A 16,297-nucleotide genomic window follows, 5' to 3' on the forward strand; every position below is an offset into this window, starting at 1 on the left:
AGTAAATGCCTTGGTATCCTCTAGCTACCAAACTCCCCCCCCCCCGCCCTTTTTTTTTTTTTTTTTTTTTTTTTTTTTGAGGTAGAGTTTCACTCTTGTTGCCCATGCTAGAGTGCAATAGTGTGATCTCAGCTCACTGCAACCTCTACCTCCTGGGTTCAAACAATTCTCCTACCTCCTTCTCCTGAGTAGTTGGAATTATAGGCACCCGCCACCATGCCTGGCTAATTTTTGTATTTTTAGTAGAGACAGGGTTTTGCCATGTTGGCCAGGCTGGTCTCGAACCCCTGACCTCAGGCGATCTGCCCACCTTGGCCTTCCAAAGTGCTGGGATTATAGGCATGAGCCACCGTGCCAGGCCCAAAACCCATTTTCATCACTGCTTCTCATTTAAGTTCTAAGAAGTTACCTGCACTTACTGTCTCTACTTAATCTCTTATGTGCTTTTCAAATGCACTGAAATTTGGGTTCTGTATCCATCAGTCCATCAAAGTAGCTTTACTAAAATCATCAAGTGATCTCTAATCCATTATCTAGTTTTCAGTTCTCATCTTACTTGTCTGCCCCTAGCACTGTTCTTCACAGTTGTATTCACTTCTCTTTGCTTCCAAATTACAGTTTCCTTATCTGGTACTGAACTCCCTGTTAACTTTCTTTACTCTTGGCTTTAGCATTTCCATTTCCTTGAATGTGCCAGAACTCTGTCCTCTGGGTCTTTGTACAGGTTGTTCCTTGGGCCTACAATATTCATTTCCAAACTTTTAACTAAGAATTGCGGGCCTCAGCTTTTAATGCTACCTGAAGCTTTCTCTAACCCCCATTTAAATGAGTTCTGTTATACACTTTCAAGTTGCCGTATTCTTTCATAACATTAACACAAATTGTAAACCTGTATTTGGTAATTTGTCTAATTTCTGTATCCATGCTACATTTAATCTCTGTGAGGATAAGGGAGCATGTTTCTTGCTCAGAATTATAAATTAGTCCAGTCATAGTCCCTGGCACATAATATTGAAATAAATGAATTGTGTATATCTTCATAAACATACTGTTTGTCCTGGTAGAGCAAAAATTGTCAACCTGGGGTTCATGGACAACCAGTGATGTGAAAAAACCCAGTAATTTCCTGCAAGATTCTGTGCTTTTCCTTGGAGAGAAGTCCCTGAATTTCATGGGACTTTCAAAAGAACTGAGACATTCTTACCCCTAGAAAGAAAGACCCATCCAAAGAGTTCCAAAGCTTCACCTCTCCAGCTTTTTACTGTCTCTCCCACTTCCAGTCTCTGTGACACTGCCATATCTACATACAGCAAGCTCCTAATTTGAATAGAATCAAGGAATTTTCCACTACCTATTTGGATGGAGAAAAAACAAGTTTCTAGAAAGCATACCTAGTTTAGTGCTAGTTTCTTAAACCACTAATATGATCAGTGATATATCTACTCTATCAGGCAGAATGACTTAGAGAAATTTCTTAAACCTGAGTTAGGAAAAAATACATAGTGGACTCCTAAGTCCCTTAACATCTGCTCATAAATTAAGTCAACCATTACATTGAGGGATTAAACCAGGGACCATAATATCAAATGTCTACACATGTCAGCCAAAGAAGAGATGCAGAGGGTGGGTGGGGCTGTAGGCAGATAGGAAGGGTCTCTAGGGACTATAGGAATACAATCAACTTGATTAATCACCTGCTTTTTTCCCCAAACCCTGTGTGGAATGCAGCCAGCTAGCTGGTTTAAACCAGCTCATGACAGACCTCAGAAATTTACAGATGGATCCCAGTGTACTTGCTTCATTACCATATCATGTGACCTGTGTGCTGAAATAACTCACTGCATCTGTACAACTGCAACCCCTCTCCATACAATAACATACCTTCTTCCCTATCACCCCATAAAACCCTCCTGTCACTTTCCTGCTTTGGAGACTGTGCCCAGTGGTTTATTTGTGACAAGTAATAAAACTCCTATTGCTCAAAGCCTACATTCTTGGTTGGTTATAGTGGCTCATGCCTATAATCCCAGCAATTTGGAAGGCTGAGACAGGAGGATTGCTTGAGCCCAGGAGTTCAAAACTAGCCTGGTCTACATAGACCCCCTTCTCTCTAAGAAAAGAAAAAATTAAAAGGCTGGGCATGATGGCTTACACCTATAATCCCAGCACTTTTTGGGAGGCTCAGGCTCAAGGTAAATGAACTTGAGACAGAGTTCAAGACCACCCTGGGCAACATGGCAAAACCCTGTCTCTACTAAAAATACAAAAAATTAGCCAGGCGTGGTGGTACCTGTCTGTGGTCCCAGCTACTCAGGAGGCTGAGGCATGAGAATTGCTTGAGCCTGGGAGGCGGAAGTTGCAGTGAGCCAAGATCACCCCACTGTACTCCAGCCTGATAGAGTGACACTCTGTCTCAAAAAAAAAAATTAGCCAGGCATGGTGGTGTGCCCTAATAGTCTCAGCTACTCAGGAGGCTGAGTAGGGAGGGCTGCTTCAGCCTCATAAGTCAAGGCTACAGTAAGCTGTGATCATGCCACTTTATTCTAGTTTGAGTGACATAGCGAGACCCTGTCAAGAAAAAAAAAAAAAAAACACCTGTGTTCTCATGGAGGGTTGTCTGTTACTCACCAGATGAATGATCTCAGGTTTTTTTAGGGGTAACAAGTCCGGCACCCCAGATGGGACCCAGGGTTGAGCCCTGACTTGACCTCCCTTATAGGCTCCTGGCAGGCAAAAGCAGTGGGCTGTGGAAGTATGCCTGGGCCAACTCATCTCGGTTGCCAAGAGGGAGACTAGAGAAAGGCCTTGGGACCCCCGAACTGGTGTCTAGTGTAGTCCACTAACCAGCACCACAAGATCTCTCTGGGAGAGTAGAAGTGGCTGCCTAGAGTCCAGACCTTTTGCTCGGTGCTCCTTCGAAGCAGCAGCTCCATGAACTACTAAAAGAGTGGTCTGGGTTTTGATCATTAGGATTCTGGGTTGTCAGGATTAGGACCTAGGTCAAGGGATCCAGAATTGTTGAAGAAAAGAACTTCCTTCTTTCAGGTCTGCGAGACTGAGAGACATCGCCATCGTTTTAACAAGGGGAATCGCCAACATAAAGGATGCTTGTCTTCAGGAGTTGATCCCTATCTGGTATGACTGTAGGGCTCGATATTCTTCCTTGTCTGTAGCCTGAATGAATATGAAGTCTGGATTCCTCTACCCTTAGTCTGTGGCAACCCCTAAAATATCAGGCTTTGTTTTGCAGCAGTCACAGAAGGACTGCTATTGGTTTGATGAGACCAACTTTCAAAGGGGGCAGTTTTGGTGGGATCATGATCCCTGGAACCAGAATGCAGTGATACAAAAGTTATGTGAACAGAGTGTGTGTGCTTTCTCTGAGGAAAAACCTCACTTGATTGATTTACCTACCTCCCCACCACCTGAGCTGGATCCAGAACTACTTTCAGTGTCTCCATGAGATCTCCTGGGAGGCTGCCCGGACTGAACATGACCCAGGGAAAGGAAATCACTGTTAACACTCTCAGCTCCCCAGGACCTCCACTCCAGATGGCTTTGCATAGTGGCAAGCAAAGAAGACCACAAGTATTCAAGCTGAGTTGTGGGATTTGTGTTATCATTAATCTCCAGAGTTCGGAAGCCCCTCAAACTCTGTGCAGAGACCCTAGGATGTGGTGAACCAGGTCTTGGAAGGAGAGCTTGTTAGGGTGCCTCCTCTGGTAATGGAAACTGCATATCAACTCATGACCAAAAAGCAAATGATATATTACTGTAATAGAACCTGGCCCCAGTATTCCCTAGGAGATCAGAAGAGATGGTCTGAACATGGGTCACTTACTACAATTCTCCAATTGGACTTACTTTGCAAGAAATACGGTAAATGGGAAGAAATACCCTATATGCAATATTTTATGGCCCTCTATCAAAACCCTGTCCTGCAGATGAAATGCAGAATATGTAAATTGGCCAAAGGGAACTATATTGCCAATTCTAGAAGCCTCTGAAGAGGAAGCACCAGTCATGTGGGGGCCTGTAGGGAAGGGAACAAGAAGAGTCCCTTTATTTCCCTCTCCAAGAGAAGTGAGGCCCTCTAACTCTACTCGGTGCCTGGTACCTTGACCAATACAGGGGCATAGTCCACCTTCTTCCTTGGGAATGGTGCTCTCAGCACCTCCAGGGGAAAGCAAGGGCCCGTTATGTATTTGCCGGGCCCTCCAAACTCTGCAGAGCCAGCAATGGCTCCTGCTATGGCAATAGCAGCCCCCCCCCTCCCGCCGCTGTACTCTTCTTTGCCAGGGAGCACCACTCATAGTGGGAATGCATATAACCCTGTAGGGTGACTGTTCCCACACAGAGCATGCCTGTTGGAGAAAGAGGTTTTGCTCGGGTCTATGTTTTTTAAAACTGTTGACTTGTATAACTGGAAATCCCATAGTAAGGGCTTATGGGTGAGCCCACAAGAGTTCATAACTCGCATATGGAGAATATTCTCCACACATAACCCTACCTGGCCAGGTGTGCAGACCTTAACAGCAGCCCTGCTCACAGCAGAAGATAAATCTGCCACCATGGCCAAAACTGAGGAGGAGGCAGACAATATATGTGCTGATAACCTGGTGACCTGTCCTGTTGAGGTGTCAGTCCCAATAGCTAACCCAAACTGGGAACCCAAACTGGGACCCCAATGATGACAAGAATCAAGAGTGGCTTCATCATTATAGGAATATGCTTTTCAGAGGTATGAGGGAAGCAAGCCAGCCCCTGGTCAATTGGGGAAATCTCAGAGAAACAGAACAAGGCCCTAGTGAAAATCCATCAGCATTCCTAAATTGATGATGATAATGCCTCCAGAATTACACCCCTTGGGACCCAGATGACCCAAAAGCCGAGTAGTACTTTAATCCCACTTCATCTCTCAGCCCCAGATATTCAGAGAAAACTCTAAAAATTGGCAATAAGTCCCCACACTCCCCCTTTCCAACTGGTAGACATCTCCTTTAAGGTCTACAGTAAAGAGATGTGGCATCTGATGAAAAGGAGGACAAGATGCAGCAGCAGCCCTACAGACTACTTCAGGAAAACCAGGAAGAAGATGGCATGCGTGAGTGACCAGGGCCCCCGCCATGGAAATCAGGGCCTGCCTACACTGAGGCCCAAACAATGTGCTTATTGGAAGCAGAAAGGATGCTGGGAAAGGGAATGTCCATATCATCCCCAGAGAGGGAAGAGAGGACAAGCCTGAGGCACCAGTTCCCTGTAACTGCACAAGAAACTGATGGATGGGGCCATGGGGCTCCCTGCCTGGCTCCTCAAAACAAGATCCACATCTCCCCACCAGGTTACACAGAATAAGGGGGGCAGCCAGTTGGGTTTTTTAATTTTTTTTATTTTTTTGAGACATAGTCTGTTACCCAGGCTGGAGTGCAGCACCGTGATCATGGCATACTGCAGCCTCCAACTAGGCACAAGCAGTCCTCCTACCTTAGCCTCTCAAGTAGCTGGGACTAAGGCACACCTGGCTAATTCTTTTTGTTTGTTTGTAGAGACAAGGTCTCGTTATGCTGTCAGGGCTGGTCTTGAACTCCTGGGCTCAAATGATCCTCCAACCTTGGCCTCCCAAAGTGTTGGCATTACAGGCATGAGCCACTGCACCTGGCCACCAGCTGAGTTTTTGATCAACACTGTAGCCATGTTTTCTGTGTTGATCACTCCTATCCAGGAGGGAATGTATATAAGGGATGTGTCTCATAAAGGAAATAAAAGATTCTTGGAGCCTCCAGTCCATGAAATGGTATCTAAAACTTTGACTCATTCTTTCTTCTGTTCCCCAAATGTCCCATTCTCCTTTTGGATTTCTAAGTTTGGAGCCACAATTTCTCTAAATCAGGACCGGATAGAGGTGTTCTGAGCCCATGGCACTGCCATGCTAGCCCTAGTTCCTGGGGAAGTTCCAAACTTGGGACCTCATAAGACTCCTTGGCTAATGTGGTACTAGATAACTGTATAGCATTAGACTGCCTCTTAGCAGTAACAGGGAGGAGACTGTGCAGTTATTAATTCCTCTTGCTGTACCTGAATAAATACCTCAGGGGAAATAGGAAGTTAACATTAGGAAGGTCCATGCCCAAGCCTCTTGGTTCCACACTTTTAATCAATAGCCATATATATATATATATATGTATTTTATTTTTTTTTTTCAGAGTCTCGCTCTGTTGCCCAGGTTGGAGTGCAGTGGTGCATAATCTGGGCTCACTGCAACCTCCACCTCCCGGGTTCAAGCGATTTTTCTGCCCCACCCTCCTGAGTAGCTGGGACTATGAGCACTCACCACCACACCTGGCTAATTTTTGTATTTTTAGTAGAGATGGGGTTTCACCATGTTGCCCAGGCTGATCTCGAATTCAGGGTGATCCGCCCGTCTTGGCCTCCCAAAGTGCTGATAAGGGAGAAGACCACCCCTCATATCGTCTTATGCCCAATTTCTGCCTCCAAAGAAAGAATTAGTAAAAACTAAAAGGCAGAAGTGAAATCCACAGGCAGACAGCCTGGCGCTGCACCCTGGGCCTGGTAGTTAAGGATTGACCTCTGACAATTGGTTATGTGATCTATAGATTACAGACATTGTATAGAAAAGCACTGTGAAAATCCCTATCCTGTTTTGTTCCGATCTTATTACCGGTGCATGCAGCCCTCAGTCATGTACCCCCTGCTTGCTCAGTTGATCACGACCCTCTCACACGCACTCCCTTAGAGTTGTAAGCCCTTAAAAGGGACAGGAATTGCTCACTCTGGGAGTTCGGCTCTTGAGACGGGAGTCTTGCTGATGCCCTCGGCTGAATAAACCCCTTCCTTCTTTAACTAGGTGTCTGAGGAGTTTTGTCTGCAGCTTGGTCCTGCTACACTGGGATTACAGGGGTGAGCCACCACACCCAGCCTAATAGCCATACTTCTAACTCTATTTGAGAAACTCTCAAATTAGCAATACCAAGTGTTACTGGGCCACTAATTTTATTGCTCTTACTACTGTTGTTTGGTCCCTGCATCTTTAACCTCTTCGTAAAATTCGTATCTTCTAGATTAGAAAAATTTCAACTGTAGGTGCCTTTGCGACCTATCCTGGGAGATCCTAAAACATATTTAGTTTTAGTGCCTAGAGATTTTCACTCCTCTAACATCTCTGGATACAGTGTCCCTGGATCAACATGAAGAAGTTACAAAAGAATGCCCTCTGACCCTGGCCCCTAAAGAATTTACTTGTGCTAAGTAATAAAATTGCTATTGATCAAAACCTGTGTTCTTGGGAAGAGTTGTCTGTTACTATCCAGGTGAATGAACCCTGGGTTTTCTGGTGGGTAACAGGGCCTGAGGGCTGCAGAGCCTGCCTGTGTAAAGGAGATAGCTACTACTTAGCTCCAGCCCATAGCTGGCATGTAAAAATTCAGGCTTGGTGTTGCCAGAGTATCTGAATGATCAAGAAGTCCAGATTTCTTATTTTCAAATATCCAAGTTTTCAGCTCTTGGCAACTGTGGTCTTATGATACATACTGTTTTTGTCTAAGGTTTCTGGCTTACAACTCCCATAGCCCTTGTTACAGTCTTTTGTTATAATGTTGGGTGTGTCAGGCCTTAGGAGCCAGCCTCTGGAAGCAGAATTGCTCTGACCTTCTCTAGTCCTCCTTTCACCTGCCCCAAGGCACCACTCTAATCGCCCACCTTTTTGACTGTGGGTCATAAGAGCCTCCCTAGAGAGGGTCCTGCCCTATACCCTGGGGAAAGGAGCTGCTGACATCAAGAAGCTTCCATTAAAAACCCTAGAGGACTGGGTTGGGGTTGGGGTGGGTCGAGTCAGTTTCTGGATAGCTGAACATGTGGAAGTACCTGGAGGGTGGGACTCCAGGGAGGACACGGAAACTCCATGGCCTCTTCATCTGCATCCTTTGCAATGTCCTTTAGAATAAACCAGTAAATGTAAGTATTTCCCTGAGTTCTGTGAGCTGCTCCAGCAAACTAATCAAACCCAAAGAGGCAGGCATGGGAACCCAACTTGAAGCCAGTCAGTCCTAAGTTTGGAGGCCCAGGCTTGTGACTGGTGTCTGGGAAGGTAGGTGTCAGGGTGGTGGGGACTGAGCCCTCAACCTGTGGGGTCTGACACTATCTCCAGGTAGATGGTGTTGGAATTGAATCAGAGGACACCCAGCTGGTGTCCATTGTAGAATTCATTGCTTGCCTGCTGATGGAGAGAAATCCTCACATATTTGGGGGTCCCAAGTGTCTGCATTCATTGTTATATCAGTGTGAGAGCCAAGGAAAAACATGGTTGAAAGTTTCCCAAACCAGCAATTTTTAAAATGCACATTTTAAATTCTGCACAGGTCAAAAAAAAAAAAAAAAAAAAAAAAAACAAAAAGCAAGATGCAGCCTGTAGGCTGTCAGTTTCTGAACAATGATTTCCAAAAAACGTGCTTTAATAATTTTTAACAATTTGGGGAGTAACCTTCAGTCACTCAAAATATATTAAAGTTCTAAGGACCTTACCATTCCACTAATATTTATATATCTTGCCCAATATGAAATCATACAATAATGCTGCTTTAAGGATTTTAAGTAAAAGGTAATTGTTATACTAATGCTTTGGAAGACTAAAATCAAGTTCTAATATAAGATTTTTTTTGGATCAGTTCTTAAAGAGCAGCTAAAATATTCCATCAATGTGGCATAAACTTACGTCACCAGTGACTAGTACCCTTCTCAAGCTAAAGAAACATGACTTTCTGCCAAGGAATCTACGAGGAGTCCATTAAGCATGTTAGTTCCAGTTACTTCTTAATGTGCAACCCCAGCATTTTTATTTTTTAGTCACAAGGCCGGAACGATAAGACCATTAAGAGTAACAGCTGCCATAAAACCTCATAAGGCATTTTTAATAAGGCCATCAATTTCTGGCAAGACCTAAACAAAGTTAAATGTATAACCAAGCCTGTTAGCTCTGCTATCAAAGGGAACCAAGACAAAAAAAATCAATTAATCATTTTATAAATGACTTACTCTGTAGTGACAGCAGGAGCTAAGGGATCAAACTCCATTACCTCGTAGTAATTAGGTGGCTGGAGATCACTTTTTGTCATCGCTTTAGGCAAAAAAAGAGACCAGTAAACATACATTGTGGTTTTCGAGGAATACATGCAATTGATATTCTTTTTATAATTTAGACTTCAAATATTAGATCCTAATAAACACAACCAAAACAGACTGGTGTTCCAATGCTACTCCCAAGTTCAACAAATCTATATAACAGAAAGGTTTCCAAACCTCAACTAAAGGTTCATTTACCTTAGCAGTCAAAACACAATAGTCAGTTTAACACAAGCATTTTTACAGTCTCTTATAGTCAGTCATAATGGTATCTGCCCTGAATTTGTTTCATTAGCTTAAAAATACAAAGGAGCACCTCTAATTTCTCCTATTTTCAGTTACCAACGAATCTCTGGCAGACTCATATATTCTCGTAAGTTTCCTTATTTGATGCAAATAATAAGGTCCCATGTACCTGGATGATTGCTGGGCAAAGGTGGCAGACTCTGGTTTGATGGTGCTGCTGCAGTGGTTTGTAGACTAACCGGCTGTAGAAACACTGAATTTGAATGTTCCAGAAACTGAAGAAAGCATAACACATGTTCATATAAACATTCTACATTAAGCTTTTCTTTTATTAGACTCCTACACTTCCAAGTACATTGTTCCAAGAACCATATACTTTGAACTGGACAAGAACAAGTTGTTTTTAATTATTACTTTAGTATTTTTAGGTAATCATCACTTATGAGATTTACTTCATTTCTGCTGGGCATGGTGGCTCATGCCTGTTATCTCAGCAATTTTGGAGGATGAAGCGGGAGGATTACTTGAGCCCAGAAGTTCAAGATCAGCCTAGGAAACAGCAAGACCCCAGCTCTAAAAAAAAAAAAAAAAAAAAAAAATGGGCATGGTGGCTCGCACCTGTAGTCCCAGCTACCCCAGAGACCAAAGCAGGAGGATCGCTTGAGCTTAGGGGTTTGAAGCTGCAGTGAGTTATCATATGATCTTGCTATATATTCTAGCCTAGGTGACTGAGTGAGACTCTATCTCAAAGGCAAGAATTTACTATATGTTTGTCTGGATTTATGCCTAATGTACCCCATTTCCCATAGAAACTGAAAAAAAAACAAAACATATATTGCTTTTGAAAATGAAGCAGATTCAATGGCTCAGGCCAGATTCTCTGTTGTTTCACTCTGAATATAAAATCTCAGTCCTGAGTAGGAAAAAAAAAAAATCTTAAATCTATAGAGAGGCACTCAGTGACACAACAAAATCAGGACCGATAAAAGATTAAAATCATAATTAGAAATTTCTCAGAATTTTCCTCATTCATTCCACAAATATATCCTGAGTACTTATCAGCTGCCAGACACTATTAATAAAGCAATAAAGCAGACCAAGTTCCTGCCCTGATGAAGCAGACAATCAACAGATGTAAACAGATATTCAATGGCATGTGCTCTAATATAAAAGCAGAGTAGTGGGTGGGAGAGAGACTGAAGTAGAATACTGCTCTAATAGGTTGTGGTCAGGAAATGTCTCATCATTGGGGGCATTTAAGCAGAGCTTGACTAAAGTGAGTCTTGTGGTTACTGAAGAGGACACAAGTTCACAGTCTCTGAAGTGGGGATGGCCACTGTGGTTGGAACAGAGTGAGCCAAGGTAGAGAGGGGCAGGAGGTGAGGCTGGAGAGGTGACAGGTGTGGTCAGATCAGCATTTCAGGCATTTACTGAGTAAAATGGAGTGAGGAAGAAACTCATAGGTGGGTTTTGAGCAAATGAGTGACAATATGACTTTACTTTTTGAAAAAGAATGCCCCAGTTTTTGTTTTGAGAATAGATTTTGAGGTGGGCAGGAGGGATGCGAAGGGAGGCAAAGGTTGAAACAGGGCTTCCCTTAGAGGCCACTGCAATGTCCACCTGATGGTGGCTTGGACTAAGATGCAGAAGTGGAGGTGGTAAGAAGTGGCTGGATAATTGACATATTTTAAAAGTAAAAGTAAAAGTAAAAAGGTGGATGTCAAACACTATTACCCAAGGTTTTTGACCTATGCAGCAAAGAGTAGAGTGGCCATTGACTGAGGTGGAAAGCCTGCAGGAAGGGCAGGTTGAGAGTGGAGGCCATTGACTGAGGTGGGAAGTCTACAGGAAGGGCAGGTTGAGAGTGGAGACTGGGAAGAAATCAAGAGAAGATATTAAGTGGAAAGTGGATATATGAGTTCTGAGTTTAGAGAAGGGGTCTGACCTACAAGAGATACAAACTTGTAGGTTGTCAGAGATTGAATGGTTAGTTCAAGGTATGAGACCAAAAGACCACAGAGGAATGAATGTAGATAGAGAAGTCTGAAGCCTGATCCCTGGGGTCTCCAGCAATGAAAGGTCAGTAGAGGAGGAAGAGCCAGCAAAAGAGATGGAGAAGAAATGAAAGTGAGGCAGGAGAAGAACCAAAGTGACTGATGTCTGAAAGCCATGTGTGCAAGAAGGAGGAAGTGATCGATTTTGTCATTTGTTGCTGATAGATAAAATGAGGGACTATGGAACTGCAGTTCTAAATTTCATAATACAGAAGTCACCAGTGATCTTGACAAGAGATATGTCCACAGAGTGGTAGAAGAGCGTGTCTGAAGTCTGTCAAAGAGAATACAAGCAAAGGAAGTGGAGACAGCAATTACAAACTCCAAAAAAATGTTGATCCTTAACCATCTTGCCAACAGGGGCTGTGCGTCAACACAATACTGAGCAGAACATGGGAATTAATGACCGTGAGTTCTTTTCTGGCCACAAGAATCTGCTGACTAGGTGCACTGCTAGAAAAGAGTCTTGTTACTTACGTTATCATATGCGTGGCTTGAGGTGAGGTTTTGGCTGATCCTTTGGGAAAACCTAGGATAGTGTGATAACACAGAATGATTACCCTACAGTGAGAACACAAATGCAAAAAGTAAGATCATTTTCCTAGTCTAAAAACAAAACCTAAAATGTACCTTCAGACCGCATAATGTGTCATTTTGTAATAACTATTTATAAAACAATTGGTTTTTCAGTACACATCAGGTTATGATGCCATGGGCCGTGGGAGCCCTGAGACTGTAGCGTATGCACACAACACTAAGAACAGAGCCTTTAGTCTTTCCATCAGAGTAGCTACCACCCCATCATGTCCTAAAGGATGAGAAGTAGTATAGAACACAGGTTAGGAAGAAAGCTGTGAGGGTTCCAGTCCAGGATAAAGTGGAGCAAACGTACTGCACTCTGTCTCTCCACTGAATGTCACTTAAAGATGGACAGAATGCATAGAGCAACTATTTGAGGACTCTGAATAATAGGAGCAGCCTCGTTGGGAAAGAAGACCAGAATTCAAGTATCACTGAACTGTTGGTGAATTTACCGTTTTCTGTCCCTTCGTATTTCCTGACCAAATGCAATGCAGCCTGAACCCTAGGCATCAATGAGAACAGACAGAGCTCTAGGAGAAGCCTTCTCATTCTCAAGGAGCAGGAAAGGGAAAATAATCCTAACACTCAGAATGTGGAAATCTCTTGTCCTGTTTTTGTCCTCTTCTCTCTGTTCTCTCACACCCCAAACCACAGACAACCCCAAAGTGGCTGTAGCGACAGCAGAGGCAATGGGACTTGTAGGAAATTGAAACAGTGAGAAGAATCTTCTTCTTCAATAGCTGTGATACCCACAGCTTTTTTCCTTTCTCTCCTGCCATTTAGTCATAGACATAAGCATAGTCAAGGAAATGTGTGGTATCATAGGGTAACTAAAGCTCCAGCTTTATGACTGGAGAAACAAAAACGGGAGTCCCAGGAAACTAGAAAGTGCCAGATAAATCACGATGATGGAGGACTCAGGAAAACAACCCCATGAAGTTGTTTATGAAATACTGAGCTCACCCCCCAGATCCCACCTCAGTCACGATGCCAAAAATGGGGAGAAGTGAACAAACGACCTGCCATCTGGACCTTAGATTGACCACAGGATGGAACATACATAAGACATATTTGAATGGCACTGCAAAGGCTTTGAAAATGTAGCTGACATTGGAGCCACCCCCCATAGAAGAAGGGTAAAATTGTGGTATGAATCTAGCCAGGTTGTTTACATACTAAAATAAAAATATCAACATTCTTGATATGATTTAAATTAAGACCAAGAGTCTCCTAATAAAACATTAAAAATGCCCAAGATAGAATCCAAAATTTTGAGGCATATGAAGAACCATGAAAACTTCAGCTTGCATGAGAAGACAATAACAGACATCGATGCCAGGAGGACACATATGTTAATTATCTCAGAGATATTTAAGGCAGCTATTGTACACATGCTCCAAAGAACTGCAAACAATCTTTAAAATAAAAAATCATGGAAAAATAAAGTCACAGCAAAAACACAAGATATAAAGAACCAAAATGAAATTTCAGAACTAAAAAACCCAATAACTGAATTAAAAAAAAAAAACTTACAGAATGAGCTCAATAGCAAAATGGAAATGACAGAGGAAACAGTCGGTGAACTTGAACATAAATCACAAAGTATCCAATCTAAACAGAGAGAAGCAAAGAGTAAAACAGACAAACAAACAGGACCCCAAACACCTATGAGACAATGGCACAGGTCTAAAATTTGTGTCATCAGGGTTCCAGCAGGAGAGCAGAAAGATTGTAGTTCTGAAAAAAAGACTAAAAACATCACAAGTTTGGTGAAAGACATAAAGCCACAAACCACATTCAAGAAGTTCCATTAGTGGGTTAAATGGTGGCCCCCCAAAAGCTATGCTCATGTCCTAATTCTCAGAATCAGAGTTTCCGGGGACCAGCAACTTTTTGACAGTCACCCAAGGGGTTTTTATGCATACTGAATTATTAGATCCAGTAGGCTACAGATTAAAACAGGCAGCTATTAGCTGAAATTTGACTCTTAATGAATTTTATAGATACTTGTTGTTAATGGGATTTTTATCTGTATTATTCTTTCTCATATTACCCAACAAGATTAGCAAGACAACTATAACAGAATCACCTACTTTAAACCACATTATTTACCAAGCAACTTCAATCTGCCTACATGTCAGCATTTACTTGTATTGTATGTAGCCAAGACACGAGGTAGCCAACCAAAGAAACTGACCTAACTCAGTATCTTCATGAGAGAGCCATTGACACCTTATCATTTCCCAACACATGAATCCTTTCTTCTCTTCTTCCCTTATATTTTGTTCTTTTTTCTTCCCAGTTTGATTCTTCTTTTTCATTTCCTCCCTCTGCCCCTCCCTCTTTTAAATATAGAAAAGTAATTCAGTGATTGGGTACACAAGTATTTAAACAAAACACTAGGCAACTTTTTAAAAAATCTAAATCCACTGATATAAACACACTGCCAAAATATGTTAAGTGAAAAACAAAAGCAAGGTTCAGAACGGAGTGATAGTATGCTGCATTTTATTAAGTAATGGAGAAATTCATATTCATATTTGCCTACAGACACTATGGAAGGACAAATTAGAACCTAACAAAGTAATTATCTGGGTGGGAGTAGAGCGTGACACCAGGGAAAGGGAAAGAGGGAGGATGAAGAGGGAATGAGAACAAGAATTGTCTTATACAACTTTTTATATTGTTTTGATATCTGAATAATGAAAATGTATTGCCTATCATCTAAAATATATACACTTAAAAGGAAAAAAGCTATTGACATTGGCATAAGGCAAATTCAACTGCTATTTATTCTATCCTGCCTCTTCTGGAACTTACAAAACCACTCTTTCACTCTTTTTCATTATTTTCCTTCCTGTATCATTCTTGTTTCTTTATGTGAATAGAGGCAAATATTAATATATATTCTTATTTCCAACTTGCTTACACAAATGCAATATATTACACACACACTACTTAGCACCTTTTTTTCCTACTTAGCAATAAATATATTGGTGATTATTTTATCCCCAGCTCTATAGTAATATGTTGTACAGACGTTTAACAGTCCCCAACTGATGGATACTTGAGTTGTTTCCAATTACTTGCTATTGCCCAAAACGTTGTAAAGAATAATCTTGTAAACACCTAACTCTGTATAAGTGTGGTATAAATTTATACACATAAGATTACAGATTGAAAGAAATAAATGCATTTATAATTTTAATAGATATTGCCACTTGCCCCTAGAAGAGTTACATAAATTTTGTCATAGTAACTGTCTTTCCATAGCCAACAAAGTATGTTATGAAATATTGGTACTTTTGCCACCCTGAGAAGTAGAAAACGATTTCTTATTAGACTTTAATTTACATTTCTCTGTAAGTAAAGTTGAACATCATTGCATATGTTTATAGGTCATTAATATTTCTTTTTAATACTGTACTATCAGAAAACCTGATGGCTGGACGCAGTGGCTCACATCTTGTAATCCTAGCACTGTGGGAGGCCGAGGCACCTGGATCGCTTGAGCCCAGGCGTTTGAGAATAGCCTGGCCAACATGGTGAAACCTCATCTCTACTAAAAACACAAAAATTAGTAGCGCATTGTGGCATACGCCTCTAATTCCAGCTACTCAGGAGGTTCCAGCTACTCTATCAGGTTTTATTAGTCCAAGTTTAATAATGGACTATCAGTCCATCAGACTTGCTGGAATAGTGTGTAGGTTCAGAGTAGACTTTAAGACTTACTGGCTATACAAACTTGGGCAAGTTCTAGTTCCTTCAACAGAGAAATGACCAAGAAGTCGCAGTCTCTTTTCGTGTATGATGGGAATAATGATAACAGGCCGGTGCAGTGGCTCACTTTAGGAGGCCAAGGCAGGAGGATCACCTGAGGCCTAGAGTTCAAGATGAGGTTGGGCAATAAAGCGAGACCCCATCTCTACAAAAAAATTTAAAAATGAGCCTAGCCCAGTAGGGTGGTGCACACCTGTAGTCCCAGCTATTAAGAGGCTAAGGTGGGAGTATCCCTTGGGCCCAGGAGTTTGAGGCTGCAGTGAGTTATGATGGCGCCACTGTACTCCAGCCTGAATGACAGAGCAAGACCCTGACCTAACATCACTGACCTAAGTACTTCAGTGAAGATTAGATGAAATAAACAAAACTAGTTTAACTGAGTGCCTGCCACACAGTAAGTGCCCTGTAACTGATGGGGCCATTACTCTTAATTTTCAACCTCATTGCATTTCTGCCTCCTTTATCATTGTATTTCCCCTGTTCTCCCCCATCTCCTGTTA

General features: G+C 42.2%; 2 protein-coding genes and 1 pseudogene across 9 annotated transcripts in view; 2 read left to right on the forward strand and 1 right to left on the reverse strand.

The window, feature by feature from the left end:
• Positions 1–5,039, forward strand: part of LOC111537597 (cytochrome c oxidase assembly protein COX11, mitochondrial) — a 15,140-nt gene extending 10,101 nt beyond the window's left edge. For both annotated transcript variants that reach the window (XR_002730048.1, XM_023204546.1), the window contains one exon: positions 3,046–5,039. Coding sequence is in view for 1 of the 2 variants with exons in the window: in XM_023204546.1 (XP_023060314.1) it covers positions 3,046–3,141 (96 nt within the window). In the remaining variant the exon portion in view is untranslated. The remainder of the gene's footprint in view (positions 1–3,045) is intronic.
• TOM1L1 (target of myb1 like 1 membrane trafficking protein) overlaps positions 1–16,297 on the reverse strand; it is a 58,687-nt gene that overhangs the window by 3,323 nt on the left and 39,067 nt on the right. For 6 of the 7 annotated variants that reach the window (XM_023204541.3, XM_023204543.3, XM_023204542.3 and 3 more), the window contains 3 exons: positions 11,913–11,964; positions 9,551–9,656; positions 9,049–9,130 (listed from right to left, as the gene is read on the reverse strand). In XM_023204541.3, coding sequence (XP_023060309.1) covers positions 9,049–9,130; positions 9,551–9,656; positions 11,913–11,964 — 240 coding nt within the window. The remainder of the gene's footprint in view (positions 1–9,048; positions 9,131–9,550; positions 9,657–11,912; positions 11,965–16,297) is intronic. The other variant, XM_023204540.3, reaches the window with a different exon arrangement.
• On the forward strand, positions 4,200–5,039 carry LOC111537598 (annotated as a pseudogene).

The sequence above is a fragment of the Piliocolobus tephrosceles genome, chromosome 16, assembly GCF_002776525.5.
Source record: "Piliocolobus tephrosceles isolate RC106 chromosome 16, ASM277652v3, whole genome shotgun sequence".
In the NCBI taxonomy this organism is placed as follows: Eukaryota; Metazoa; Chordata; class Mammalia; order Primates; family Cercopithecidae; genus Piliocolobus; species Piliocolobus tephrosceles.